Source organism: Saccopteryx bilineata, chromosome 3 (genome assembly GCF_036850765.1).
Source record: "Saccopteryx bilineata isolate mSacBil1 chromosome 3, mSacBil1_pri_phased_curated, whole genome shotgun sequence".
In the NCBI taxonomy this organism is placed as follows: Eukaryota; Metazoa; Chordata; class Mammalia; order Chiroptera; family Emballonuridae; genus Saccopteryx; species Saccopteryx bilineata.
In genome coordinates, this window is record NC_089492.1 from 250981343 (window position 1) to 250995401 (window position 14059).

General features: G+C 37.3%; 1 protein-coding gene across 1 annotated transcript in view; it reads left to right on the forward strand.

The window, feature by feature from the left end:
- The window catches only part of FAF1 (Fas associated factor 1), a 496086-nt gene that overhangs the window by 128093 nt on the left and 353934 nt on the right, over positions 1 to 14059 (forward strand). Inside the window, exon 3 of the mRNA XM_066269224.1 lies at positions 5924 to 5970. Within this exon, the coding sequence (XP_066125321.1) occupies positions 5924 to 5970 (47 nt within the window). The remainder of the gene's footprint in view (positions 1 to 5923; positions 5971 to 14059) is intronic.

Sequence of the window (14059 nt, forward strand, 5' to 3'; positions counted from 1 at the left end):
TAAATCCATTTTATTATTATCAACTTTTAAATTCATTCAATTTTTTTCTTGGCTTTCCACAGTGTTAATCTTAAGAATAAAATGTTTTGTTAATTATAAAAATGCAAGGTACCCTAAAGTCATATTTGGTCAAACGATTTGACTGGAGAAGATTCCTGTAGGACAGATATGAGAGAAGGCCAGAAAGGAAGGTTGGAGCATTGGCTTCTAGGCTGTGGAATTTTGACTTGGCGCCCTTTAAGCCCTGGGAGGATCTGGTTGGGGTAGCACTCAGGTTTTTATGTGGTTCTCCCAGTTTGCTGTTTTATTCATAGATATTTGTTAGACAAGTGTGAGTCTCTTACGTACTGTTATTAGTCTTAGGATCTGCCTCAGAGATTTATTTTTAATTTCGTCTGCACCAGTCTTGATTCTGAATGTTGGGCTATTTTATTTTGATAGTGATAACTACTTGGAAGGATTTGGTGAACATTTTTTGCATTTGTTAAAGAACAGATTTTTGAATGGTTACATTTATTAAATTGTCCTGCTTTTTGTTTTCTTTCCTTTAAAAAATCAAATAACTTATTAAAACCAAATATTTGGCCGTTAGGAGCTGTTTTCAGATTGCCAATTGGAATTCTTTTCTGCAAAAGTAAACAGCAGGGTTAATAAAAAGAAATTTGTTTTTAGACAAATTTTAGTTGTAGGTCTGTTAAACTATTTACTCTTCTACTTGTTCTCATCATCTTATCTAACTGATAGAGCATTTCGATGATGGTAGAATAGTACTTAAATAGTGATGAGGAGAAACATCTCTAGAAACAAGTTGTCTGCAATAAGTAAATGTTGTGAGTAGAAACATTTTTATTTTTTATAGTCTATTCTTTGCCTTCAAATGTTTGTGATTAGAAACTGTTTGTGATTTTAAATAAATATAAACATCAGCCTGACCTGTGGTGGCGCAGTGGATAAAGCGTTGACCTGAAAATGCTGAGGTTCAAAGCCTGGGCTTGCCCGGTGAAGGCATATACAAGAAGCAACTATGAGTTGATGTACCTTCTCTCCTCTCCCTCTCCCTCTCCCTCTCCCTCTCCCTCTCCCTCTCCCTCTCCCTCTCCCTCTCCCTCTCCCTCTCCCTCTCCCTCTCCCTCTCCCTCTCCCTCTCCCTCTCCCTCTCCCTCTCCCTCTCCCTCTCCCTCTCCCTCTCCCTCTCCCTCTCCCTCTCCCTCTCCCTCTCCCTCTCCCTCTCCCTCTCCCTCTCCCTCTCCCTCTCCCTCTCCCTCTCCCTCTCCCTCTCCCTCTCCCTCTCCCTCTCCCTCTCCCTCTCCCTCTCCCTCTCCCTCTCCCTCTCCCTCTCCCTCTCCCTCTCCCTCTCCCTCTCCCTCTCCCTCTCCCTCTCCCTCTCCCTCTCCCTCTCCCTCTCCCTCTCCCTCTCCCTCTCCCTCTCCCTCTCCCTCTCCCTCTCCCTCTCCCTCTCCCTCTCCCTCTCCCTCTCCCTCTCCCTCTCCCTCTCCCTCTCCCTCTCCCTCTCCCTCTCCCTCTCCCTCTCCCTCTCCCTCTCCCTCTCCCTCTCCCTCTCCCTCTCCCTCTCCCTCTCCCTCTCCCTCTCCCTCTCCCTCTCCCTCTCCCTCTCCCTCTCCCTCTCCCTCTCCCTCTCCCTCTCCCTCTCCCTCTCCCTCTCCCTCTCCCTCTCCCTCTCCCTCTCCCTCTCCCTCTCCCTCTCCCTCTCCCTCTCATGAATAAATACGAATGTCAGTATGGAAATCATTAGAATAAAAGCAGCTCACCTTTATTCAGTGGTTGGCTATGCATCAAACATTCAAGCATTTTATATGTGTTAACAAGTTTCATAAAAACTCAGTGAAAAAGTACTGTTATTACACCTCCATTTTACTAGTGAGAGAACTGAGGCAGAAAGAAATGAACTTTCTCAAGATTATACAACTAGTAAATGATGGAGCTGGAATGTTAGCTTGAGAGTCCTTACTTTGAGCATATTTAAAAACATGAATTTATGAAAGATCTAATACTTTAGACCTTAAGTAACTTATGAAATAACAAAGAATTTAGAGGGAAATAATAGACTTTATGTGTAATGGCAGCCCTGGCCAGGTAACTCAGTTTGTTAGAGAGTCATCCCAATTTTCTAAGGTTGTATGTTGGATCCCCGGTCAGGGCACATGCAAGAAGAAGCCAGTGAGTGCACAACTAGGTAGGGCAACAAATCGATGTTTCTCCTTCCCTTCCTTATCCTTATCCCCCATCTTAAAAAACCAATGGAAAAAAAGATTTATATATAATGGCAGAGTAAAAAATTTTATATAGATATCTAAAATTTATCCTATAAATTCTCTGTAGTTTTCCCCAAACCTGTCTGTTTATCACAATTACTTGAGGAGTTGGGGGCGGGGCATGGGGAGATTTCTGGGCCTCATTCCAGACCATCTATAATTGAATCATTAGGAGCAGGATTTAAATATATCTGGATTTTTAACCCAGCACGAGACAGACATTTGTGCACCACTGGTATATATCACATACAAAATAGATTAAAACAAAAACACTATGTAATGGTGGTGGATAATTACGGTGGCTAGTAGTATTTATGGAATTCTTTGTCTGTATTACCTCATTTAATCCTTATAACAACCTGGTAAAGTAAGTTGGTCTTATTACCTCCATTTAGTCAAGTTAATATGACGAAAGTCACACTGTTTGGTAGTTCTTATATAAAGGTAAATATATAACCTAGCATTTGTACTCTTAAGTGTTTATCTGAAGAAATCAAAATATATACCCCCCCAAATAATTATGTATTAATATTCGTAGCAGTATTATTTGCAATGCTGGAAGCAACTCAAATGCCCAACAACAGGCAAATGTTGTTTTGGGTATAGCACTGTATACAATGGAATACTACTTGGCAATATAAAGGAACAGACTATAGATACATTCAACTGCATGGGTACATCTCAAAAATATTAAGCTAAATGAATGAATTCAGACACATAAGAGGAAATATATGATTTCATGTATATGAAATTCTTAATTTGCTCTCTATTTTAAAAATACAGTTCAAGGGTGACTTGGGATTGGTGGGGAATGATAGGGAAGGTACTATAGGGAAATTTAGGGATGAAGACTCTGGTGATGGTGTATATACACTATCAAAACTTAATCATTTTCTACACTTAAAATAGATTAGTTTTATCATCAGGAAAGTTAATTTTTAAAAAGAGTACCACAAAGAAAGCCACTTCTAACACAATAGGATGGCTGGAATTAAAAAGACTAATGACACCAAATGATGGTGAGGATTTGGAGGACTAGAACTCGCATACATTGCTGATGTGAGTGTAAAATGGTACAAGAACTTTGGTAACACTTTTAATGATTTGTATAAAGTTAAACACACACTGATCAAGAATCTACAGTTCTGCTCTCAGGAATTTACCCAATAGGAATAAAATATATGTCTACCAAAGGCTAGTACTATTTTTTATTTATCCTTTAGTCTCAGTTGCGACATTGTTTAATACAGGAAGCTTTCTCTGAGCCTTCCTCAAATCTTGACTCTGAAGCTGTTCTCTGGATTCCTAGCATTATTCATTTAACAAATAATCATTGAGAATCTTTTATACATTGGCACTGCGCTATGGAACGGGGATTAAGAGGTGAACAAACTTAATATCATTTCTTCCGTCATGGGGCCTGTACTGTCTAGTGAGAAAGGCAGACATACAACAAATAATCACCAAATAAGTAATTAGCAATTATATGAAGGAAAAGTACAGGGTTCTTTGTGAGAGCAAACCTACTTAGATGGGGTTGATCAGAAGAAAAAAATTAAATAGTATATTTAACAGAAACCTCTATTATGATTATTAAGGTTTAGCCAAACAAAGAATGGGGAAAGGGCATTGCAAACAGATATTGTATCTCCATAGGCTTTAAGAAATAGAACTTGATGCTCTTGAGGAATAAAAAGCAGGCCCATTTTGGCTGAGATTGTGGTATTAGCTCATTATTACAGATGAGGAACCTAAGGCTCAGGGAGGTTCAGTGAATATAGATTATGTTAAGGTCATCAAATTAATAAGAGAGTCTAGATTCAAACTTTGGATTTTATAAATCCTTAATACTCTTTTTGTTATACCTAGGCATTCCCTAGTGAAAATTGGAACAAAATCTTTCCAAACTATGGTATTTTGTTTATTTTCCAACACCATAGAACAATCGTTTACCATTTTCTATTTTTTAGCAAAAGTGATAGTGTATGTGGAACTGTTGCTATCAACAGAAAAGGGATAATTGACCTGGCGCTAGGCAGAGGTACTTCCATTGAATTTGTGGCTTTGAAAACTGATTTGAGCATTTGCTTGACTCAAAGGATTTTTTGAGACTCTAGAGTTGTTGGGGCTATGGCATATACTGTCTATATTAATTTGTAGATTTCTTTGTTTTTTGCCAGTAGAGCATTACAACTCTCAAAATTCATAGCAAGCATCTTACATTCTATTTCCATTCAACAGTATAACATTGTAAAGTTGACCCGCCTCTGGCAAATATTTAAGTTAACGTTTCACAAAATACACAAACTCCTTTGGCAATTGATTTCCAGACAGCTGATAAAACATTGAAGTGTTAGCTTTGTTTTTCTCCCCCTTTTAATGTGGATATAGATGGAAAAGTAGAAGGAAGAAGTTATGATACAAAAATAAAGTTGGATAGAACATTATTTTCTTCCAGATAATCTTCTCTATTACCATGCAGTGAACTGTCCACAATCTAGGATATAACAGCCTGATTGCTTAGTAGACTTCAAAAAAACGTATGTCACAGTTGTGCTGTGTTCTAAGTAATTGGTGACTTGTTGACTTAGAGACCAATTTTAGGAATGTTTTATATAAGGAAACTTCCCTAGTGATGCTCCTGCCTCCTTTTGTAATCTGATAAAATCGTGGTGGTGTGTTTGTCAAAGAAATTATGCCTCTATATTTTTTCCTTCTAAATGTTCTTTTCAAAAAGATGATTATAACTCAAAAGAATGAATTTAATTCCTGAGCTAATTTTTGGAGTTTTGGAGTTTTAATTCTTTTTGGAGTTTTAAAAAAAGATTTTTTTTTATTTGTGACTTTGTATCTTGTTCTTCTCAAACTGAGGAAGAAAGTAATGTTAGAAAGATTACTTAGCCCTGGCTGGTTGGCTCAGCGGTAGAGCATCGGCCTGGCGTGTGGGGGACCCGGGTTCGATTCTCGGCCAGGGCACATGGGAGAAGTGCCCATTTGCTTCTCCACCCCCACCCCCTCCTTCCTCTCTGTCTCTCTCTTCCCCTCCCGCAGCCAAGGCTCCATTGGAGCAAAGATGGCCCGGGCGCTGGGGATGGCTCCTTGGCCTCTGCCCCAGGCACTAGAGTGGCTCTGGTCGTGGCAGAGCAACCCCCCGGAGGGGCAGAGCATCGCCCCCTGGTGGGCAGAGCATCGCCCCTGGTGGGCGTGCGGGGTGGATCCCGGTCGGGCGCATGTGGGAGTCTGTCTGACTGTCTCTCCCTGTTTCCAGCTTCAGAAAAATACAAAAAAAAAAAAAAAAATAGAAGAAAGATTACTTAAAGGTACTGATTTTACTTGTTTTGACATCCTTAAACATTGGTTTTGTGGATATTTTGCTTAAATGAGAGCTGTGGAATTAAGCTTATTTTGAGTTAAAATTTGGGAATATTATGTGCCAAATAATATGTTTTAAAATTTTTCTAAAATACGGTTTTATTATAGAGCTATAGAGAAACATTTAATAATATTTTGAATCATTAAGAATACATTTAGTATTTTGTTTAGAATTTTCAAAATGTATTTATTTCTCTTTATAATGTTCATAACCCTGTTGCAACCTACCCCTGAACATTTTTCTCTTTCTTTAAATAGCCTCTGTTTTCTGTTTGCAGGCAGCTATCAATGGTGTAATACCCCAGGAAAACGGCATTCTACAAAGGTATGTTATAAGGTGCTTAAAGGTAAGATGAGAATTTAGCCAAGCATAAAAGAGACATTTATTAATATGTTGTTTCACATTTTGATAGAGCATTTGATCTTTGGTGTATAAGTTCATTTTAATATAGTTACTATTCTTTCAGACATTTTTGTCATTATATTTCCTAAAGTCTAACTTTTAACCATATAATGTTATTTCAGATTGGGTGATATAATTTTTAAAGGTGGTTTTATTTTATTTTTAAGAAAGCTTTTTTTTAAGATCAACTTCTAATTTTTAAGATGGAAGGAACTGAAAGCTTTAAACCATTGGTAGCAAGAAAACGATATGATTCAGTATCCCCAGAGCAAGGTTATCATCTACGAATATAGGCTTTATCGCTAACTTTACTACATTCTTTTTTCCTTTCTTTTGGTTTCTAAATTAAGTTCATGATTACTTTCCATAATCTCAGTTAGTCCTTAATAATGAAATTCCCAGAGTGCTGAACTGTATTTCCTTAAGAATCCAGTATTAACATGTGGAATGGTCTTCATGGTTTTGTGTCATTGCCAGAAGTTAAAATTGGAAGGTGATGCCAAGAGAACTATAATTGTTACAAAATAATTTGTTGAATTATAATTTTTCTCTCTTTAAAATCTGAGACTCTGGTTTTGGGGCTCTGGTTTTGAATTAAACAAGCACACTATAAAGTCATAGGAGGTAAAACCATTCTCCTTTCCAAGTGTAGTTTAATTGCTTGATTCCCAAAACTTTGGCTTGAATTTTGGTGGCTGGGATTTCTAAGTCACTGAAGCGTGATCTGTTAAGTGCAGATGAGGCAAACAGAAACAGCAGACTAGGAATGAAGTTGTTTTGGAGAGGGAGAAAAGTGCTGTTGCAAAAACATTTGAAAATTCACCAGGAATGGCAAAATGTGCTGTCAACTGTGTATATTTATAAAGGAAGCAAAATTCTGTTTGGTACCTGTACCACCTAATGATTAATGGTTTTTAGGTAAAAGCAAATGGAGCTATTCCCTACCCTTTTAAAAAAAACTGTTAGAGGTTCATCCAGAGTAAATGTAGCTGATTTCCAGAGCCTGTGCTACCATTTTTTTTTTGGTTCAATCATTTTCTTTTTCTTTTTTTTTGGTTCAAAAGCATTCAGTTTTAACCTTGCCTAGAAAGCAGACCAGATGATTATAGGAGCCTCCTTTATGATCATTTTTTCCCCCTTGGTTTAGAAAGTTTTAGACTGCTAAATATGGCTTCAGTTTTATTCTTGAATAAATGTTATTCTACTTCTTTTGCCAAAATTTTTGCTTGCTAAACCCTTGTGGATTCAGCTGCTGGGTTCTAAGTGCATACTGGATATATCTTACATTTTATAGTATTTGCTATGGATGAACTATAGAAATTCCCTCATACCTGGAAACATTTCCATTTCCTTTGTTGCAGATGCTTTTTTTTGCTTAATATATTTTATACCTAGAGATTTAATAATAAGTTGATTTTCAATCAGGTTACTATAATATTTGGGTTTCACTTTCATCAGAATAAGTTTTTTTCATTTATTAAATTAAAGGAATAAATCATGTCCATAGAAGATACAGTTGTATCTAGTAATAGTCTTTAACTATTTTCCTTCCTACTAACTTTTCTTCTTCAGCTTTGGAATCACTGTGGATTTGAAATATCTGAAAATTCCTCTGTATGGCTGCTGACCAGAGGAAAACGAAAGTGGGCTCTTTGTACTCTCTCATAGGCTTAACATTGAAAGTGGAAAACACAATACTAGGGATGTAATATGTTGGCATTTAAAAGGCTCTTTGTTTTGTATGTTTGACTTTTGTACTAAAGTTGAATATAGTGTGTGAATACACGTGACTCTTAATTTGTCAGTTTATACCTTAACAGAGAAAAAAGTTAGCAAAAAGAGTGTTTTTGTTTTGTTTTGTTTTATATAAAGATGAATTATTTTTGGAGGGAGAAGAGCACCATCTCTGTGCTTTTTAACTTTTCTTGAAATCAGATTTTTGTGTGAATTTAAAAGTGGGAATATGGATTTTAGTGTACTGATTAAGTTTAAGGGCAAAGAAACTTACATTATTTTAATGCTTAGCTCATTAATTAAGTAATTAACATGTTTTTCCTTATTTAATAGTCATTACCAACCTTAAGAGATAAAATGTTCATTATCATAGATGAGGAAACTGAAGGTTAGAGAGTTTACGTAGACTTGGTCAAAGTCACAAGAGTAGTAGATAGTGAAGCCTGAACTGTTAGTTATGCTTTTTTTTTATACCACTCTGTCCTCTTCAAGGTTGGTAAGCCAGAATTGTCACAACTTTTGTCTTAAGAACTTTTTCCTTTGGGTTGAGGAGTTGATTTTTTTTAAGTGATAGAAGGGGAGATAGTAAGATAAACTGCTGCAGGCACCCTGAATGGGATCCACCTGGCAGTCCCTGTTTGGGGTTGATGCTCGAATCAGCAAAGCTGTTTTTAGCACCTGAGGCTGACATGAACCAATTGAGCCATTGGCTATGAGATGGGAAGAGAAGTGGATTGGTTGCTGCTCCTGTGAGCCCTGACTGGGAATTGAACCTGGGTTACCCATATGTCTGGTTGATGCTCTATCCACTGAGCCAGCCAAAAAGTTGAGATTTAATACATGTGTATAAAATATCTTTCTCCCACAGCTTTGTGTTTAGTTATTATCTATATTGCTCACAAAAATTAGGGGACATTTCAAAATGAATATAAAGCAATAAAAATCACCTAATTTTTGTGAGCAGTATAATTTAGTGGTTATTTGAGTAGAGGCAGATATTATTATCCCTTAGTTTATAGGTAGAGAGAATAAGCCATGAAGTGACTTGGCCTAAGTGGTTCAACATGATGTTACTGGAGTCAAGAATTTAAGTGCCTGACCAGGTGGTGGCGCAGTGGACAGAGCATCAACTTGGGACGCTGATGACCCAGATTCAAAATTCCCAAGGTTGCTGGCTTGAGGGTAGGCTCATCTGGCTTGAAAGCAGGTTCACCAGTTTGAGTGTGGGGTCACTGGCTTGAGCATGGGATCATAGACATGACCCCATGTTTGCTGGCTTGAGTCTAAGGTTGCTGGCTTGAGCAAGGGGTCACTGGCTCAGCTGGAGCCCCCCAGTCAAGGCACATATGAGAAAGCAATCAATGAACAACTAAAGTACTGCAACTACCAGTTGATGCTTCTCATCTCTCCCCCTTCCTGTCTGTCCCTGTCTGTCTGTTTGTCTCAAAAAAAATTAAGCAAGTCTTCTGCCTCACTCTTCAATACTTATTTCACTAGATGAAATATTGCTAATAAGACATATTTACAAAATGTGTAACTTATGCAGTCACAAATGTAAGTCAGTCAAAAACATCAAGTGTGTACATTATATTTATTACATCTTGGTATAAAGTTTTTGTATATTTATCATATTGTCCAGAGCCCCTTTTAAAATTATTTTTGGAAATAGTTATTGTTAGAAAGAAGTGCTACATAGGTGGGATATAAAACTGAGACTCATGGGCATAGATAAAAGCGAAGTGGTTACCAGAGGGAGGAGGGTTTGGAGGAAGGGGTAGAAGGAAGGGAGTAAAGATGGACAAACATAAGGTGACAGAAAATGATTTGACTTTGGGTGATGGGTATACAACATAATCAACAGTTCAAATGCTATAGAAATGTTTACCGGAAACCTATGTACTCTTACTGATCAATGTCATCCCTTTAAATGTAACTTTTTAAATTCAAATTAAAAAAAAGTAGTGCTAATGAATTACAAGTAATTTCTAAAAGAGAGCAGATCCTATGTTTTCTAAAATTTTATGAATAGTGTAATTTTACCCATTGACTAAATAGGTGCTATATATTAATTCATATTTGTTATGACCTAGAGAGATGTATGTTTTTTGTCTGTTGTATTCAAACCTTGACCATTATGATTTCAGAATATATAAATATCAAAGTTTTCTAATTTAGAAAAATCAATTTTTCCCAGTTAATTTCTATTTATTATCTTTTCTTGTACCCATTTAGAATATTTGATTTTTATTCCTAAAGACAAGTTTATCTTTTAAACACATTTTTTTTGTATATAGAGATTTTACCATAATGTAGACTTTTAAAAATTGAAATAAAGTGTAGAGTTATTGTTCACTGTCTTTCAAGGAACTGTGTGGTTTGTAGAGGAAAATTGAGAAAGGATAAAAATACTCTTCTAGTTGAAGTTTAGGTCTAGAATAGATTTCTCTGTAGAGTTTCTCCTACCAATCAAAGTCCTTTGTAGAATTATTTTTTAATTTAAAATTTATTTTTAATTACATTTTACATTTAAAATTATTAACTAGAAAAAATACTGAGGTCAAATTAAAGGATAGTAGTCTACATCCTATAGTGAAAAATCTTAAAAATACTTTTTTTGAGTCAACAAAATTTTTTTTAATCTAGTGAGGAGGGGAGGCAGAGAGACAGCCCACTAGGGGATGATGTTCAGCAACTGAGCTCTTTTTAGTACCTGAGGCAGAGGCCATGGAGCCATCCTCAGTGCCCAGGGCCAACTCACTCCAATTGAGCCATGGCTGTAGGAGGGGAGGGGGGAGCAAGAGAGGGAGTGGTGGAGAAGCTTCTCCTGTGTGCCCTGACTGGGAATTGAACCTGGGACATCCACATGCCAGGCTGACACTCTACCACTGAGCCCATGGGCCAGGTGCTGGCAGAGGGCCTAGTCAGCATTTTGGATGCCTTTGCACTTTTTGATGTCATTGAATATTAGTCAAAGTTTATAAGTTCATTTATTAATTGGTAGTCTCTTCTCATTTTTTGGATTGCTACTGAAAAACTCTAATATAAATTCTCTATTTTATATTGATCTTGAAATAGAGTAATTGTAGCCAATAAGCAAATTCTCAAATGATAACTTAAAACTGACTTTGTGGCTGACAGCCACACTAAATAACCTACTCTAGTTAGAACTATTAAGCTACCTCCTAGAATTAAGAGTTTGATAAAGAAAAAGAAAAGCACACTAGGAATTTCAAACAGAGGGAATTTTATATAGGGAATTAGTTACACAAATGTGGAGCAGGCTGAAAGAGTAAAAAGGGGATGCCAATAAATCTAGCTATGATCAGAACCAGTTATCCCAGCAAGTACCCCCTTTTTTGCTAGTTGTTTCAGTAGCATAATTAGAATTAGAATTTAGTGGGAGTACTGTGAAAACGTTATGTAGTTAGGATCTATGATTATGAATCACCTAAGCCCAAAGTTTCAGGAAGCAAATTTTGGTGAGTTATTAGGCATAATAGGAGGAAACACTATCACCACTTAATTCTCATACCCATGTTTTCTGGCAACATAGGTAATACCACTGTGTTTTGGTCACTGATGAAAAGCATATATACCACATCTTTAAAGGTGGAACACCAAGCTTTGAGAGGATTGTCTCCCTACCTGTGCTGTAACTGTCTTCAGCAGTCCAGTCCACTGTTCTATCAAGCTACTTGTTCTGGGTAGTGGTACACACAAATGATACCGTTGCTTCACTTCTTTTGCTGTAAAATGAATTCCTGGGTTAGAACTAGAGTTGTGCTGAAATAGATCAATAAGGCACTCCCTAATCTGTGAGTGGTGGTGCTGGCAGAAGCATTGCTGCCAAGGAAGTCAGTTTCTTATCCAGAAAACTGTTGTTAAGTGAAAATGATCATTGCCCTCTCCATGATGTAAGTAATCTATTACTAGATCTCTGGAAATGGTTCCATATTGGTCTTGTTTACATTTTAGGCAGTATTTTTCCTACCCAGATTCAGATTTGGTGAGGGGGATTTGATGTTAGGTCTATGCCTAAACTCCACTTCTATTGGCATGGACACATTGTACATAAATGCCCCGAGCACCGCTGGGACAGCAAGAGGACAAAGCTGATTGACATCGATAGAACTATGTCATCTTATCCATGTTGAGAACCTCCAGTTCAGTGGATAGCCTGTAAACATTCACCTCAGAAACATACATGGTCACCTTTTGTGTTCATTCTAGAACACTGTTCTAAAAGATCTATTTGCAAGTTTTTTTCCTTGACTTCCCTTTTATTCTTTCTGAGTCCTGATCCAGCTGGCCAACCTATTAATATCAATGTGGATATCTGCCTCAGGCTCTTTTTCCTTCTAAATGAAGCGGTCAACCTGTGGCACATCCTTAAATTGTCCTCACTGGGAGGCTTTTCTTTTACTGCTGTCTTTCAGAGATATCTTTGACTGGGGCTGTAATGCTTTAGCAATCTTTTTGTGGTTGGTGTCAGTATATAATAACCATTTATTTCCTTTCCCAGTCCAAACATTTTTCTTGCTCACTTAACTTAGTTATCACATATATTGATGGGAAGTGCAAGGGTACAGCAACCGGCATTTTACCCTGCTATGCTTCTGACCGTTGGACCACGGAGACTTCACCAAAGTGGCATGTGTCTTCCAAAGCATCCAAGTACTTGATACTTTTGCTCTTTAGGACAACTCTCCATTGTCATCAGTGTAACATTTTATGGAATATCTAGGTGATCAAGATCTCTCCAGACTAGATTACTGTGACAAAGAGCAGGAGAATTAACATATTTTCAGGAAAAGACAGTGACGATATATTGCCTTTTACTATTCTGGGTGAAAGCAAAAGTACTTGTCATGGTCTTGCAAGTTTTATAGAGAAAAAAACCTGTGTGCAAGATTAGCTGCTTCTTGCTGTCCCTCTCTACATAATAACCCAGTCTCAATGGAGTAGGAAGCCAATATGGGATGTCTACCAGTTACTGAGTGTCTCTCTTTCAATTATACATTCAGGCTCTGGGTTTCTGGAAAAACTACAGGATAGGCTGACAGATTGTTTGAACTCAGTATAAGTGAATTTGGGCCAAAACTTCATTTATCACCATAAACACACTTTTATATTCCCAGGAATATAAGGGATGATTTTTAGAGTTAGCATTTAGTAATCCCCAAGAGAGCTTGATTATTTCCCTTTTATCATTATACATATACCCTAGTAAATGGCTGCAGATCTCTGAGGGAATGTCTTTGAGGAAACTCTACAGTTACATGCATGTGGCTCTGTTGAATTTTCTTTGGGGACACCAGAAACTATTTCTATGAATGAACTTGCATTTGGAAACTGGAAGTGACTCTAACTTTCCATTGTGGTTAGGGAAGTTAGGATTTAGAGTGTCAGGTCTATGGTTTCTACTATAAATAGACCAAGTAATATTTTAGTAGTCTGACTTTTACTTTTGTTCCTTAGAAATACCATGTCCAATTAAGTACTACTAGAGATCTCAGCAGGTTGAAATGCCTCTTTTTTGTCTGTGCTATCCATTAACTAATTGTTCCCACCTTTTTCTTGCTAAATTCTGCCATTTGACTTCTGCACTCCGAGATCTGTCATGATCATTAGGGAGTCTTTTTCAGTGGTGCCATGACATTCCCAACCCAGAGAAGACACCCCTACAGGGTTTTTCAAGAATTCAGATAATCTTACTAATGTATTTCTCAGTGCTTGACTGCAATGTCCTCTGGGACCTCATGGACGATGTAATAGGAGAATGTGTCTATAATTAGCTTGTACATGGTAAATCTCCTCGAGCATTTGTATTTTTCTAAGCATCTGGATTTCTTCTACATTTTTGCCAGGAAAGTTTGGGCATTTATTTCTTATTCAGTGTAGATTCCTTTGGAACTTAAGTTTCATTCAGTCAGCAAGCAAACTATTAGAGGTACTTGAAGCTACTTAAGCAAACATGTTATATTTGGCCCTATCCAAACTCTTGTGGTCAAATTCACTTTAAATGTATTTTTATACCTAATCCCTAGGTTTTTGCTGATACAATTTAGGAAAAATCTTATAATTGTTTTTGGATATAAGTTACTGTCTCTCAGTTAAGACACTGTACTCGTTTTCTTGGAGTGTGCCTAGATTTGGTTTTGGAGGCAATAAAGAATGGTAGAGTTAGGTTTTAAGAATAGGTATCCATTTCAAGGCACCTGTCTCAGGTTCGAGTATTGATAGTTTTCAGTCAAAGGCAAAGAGCTAACCTTTTCAG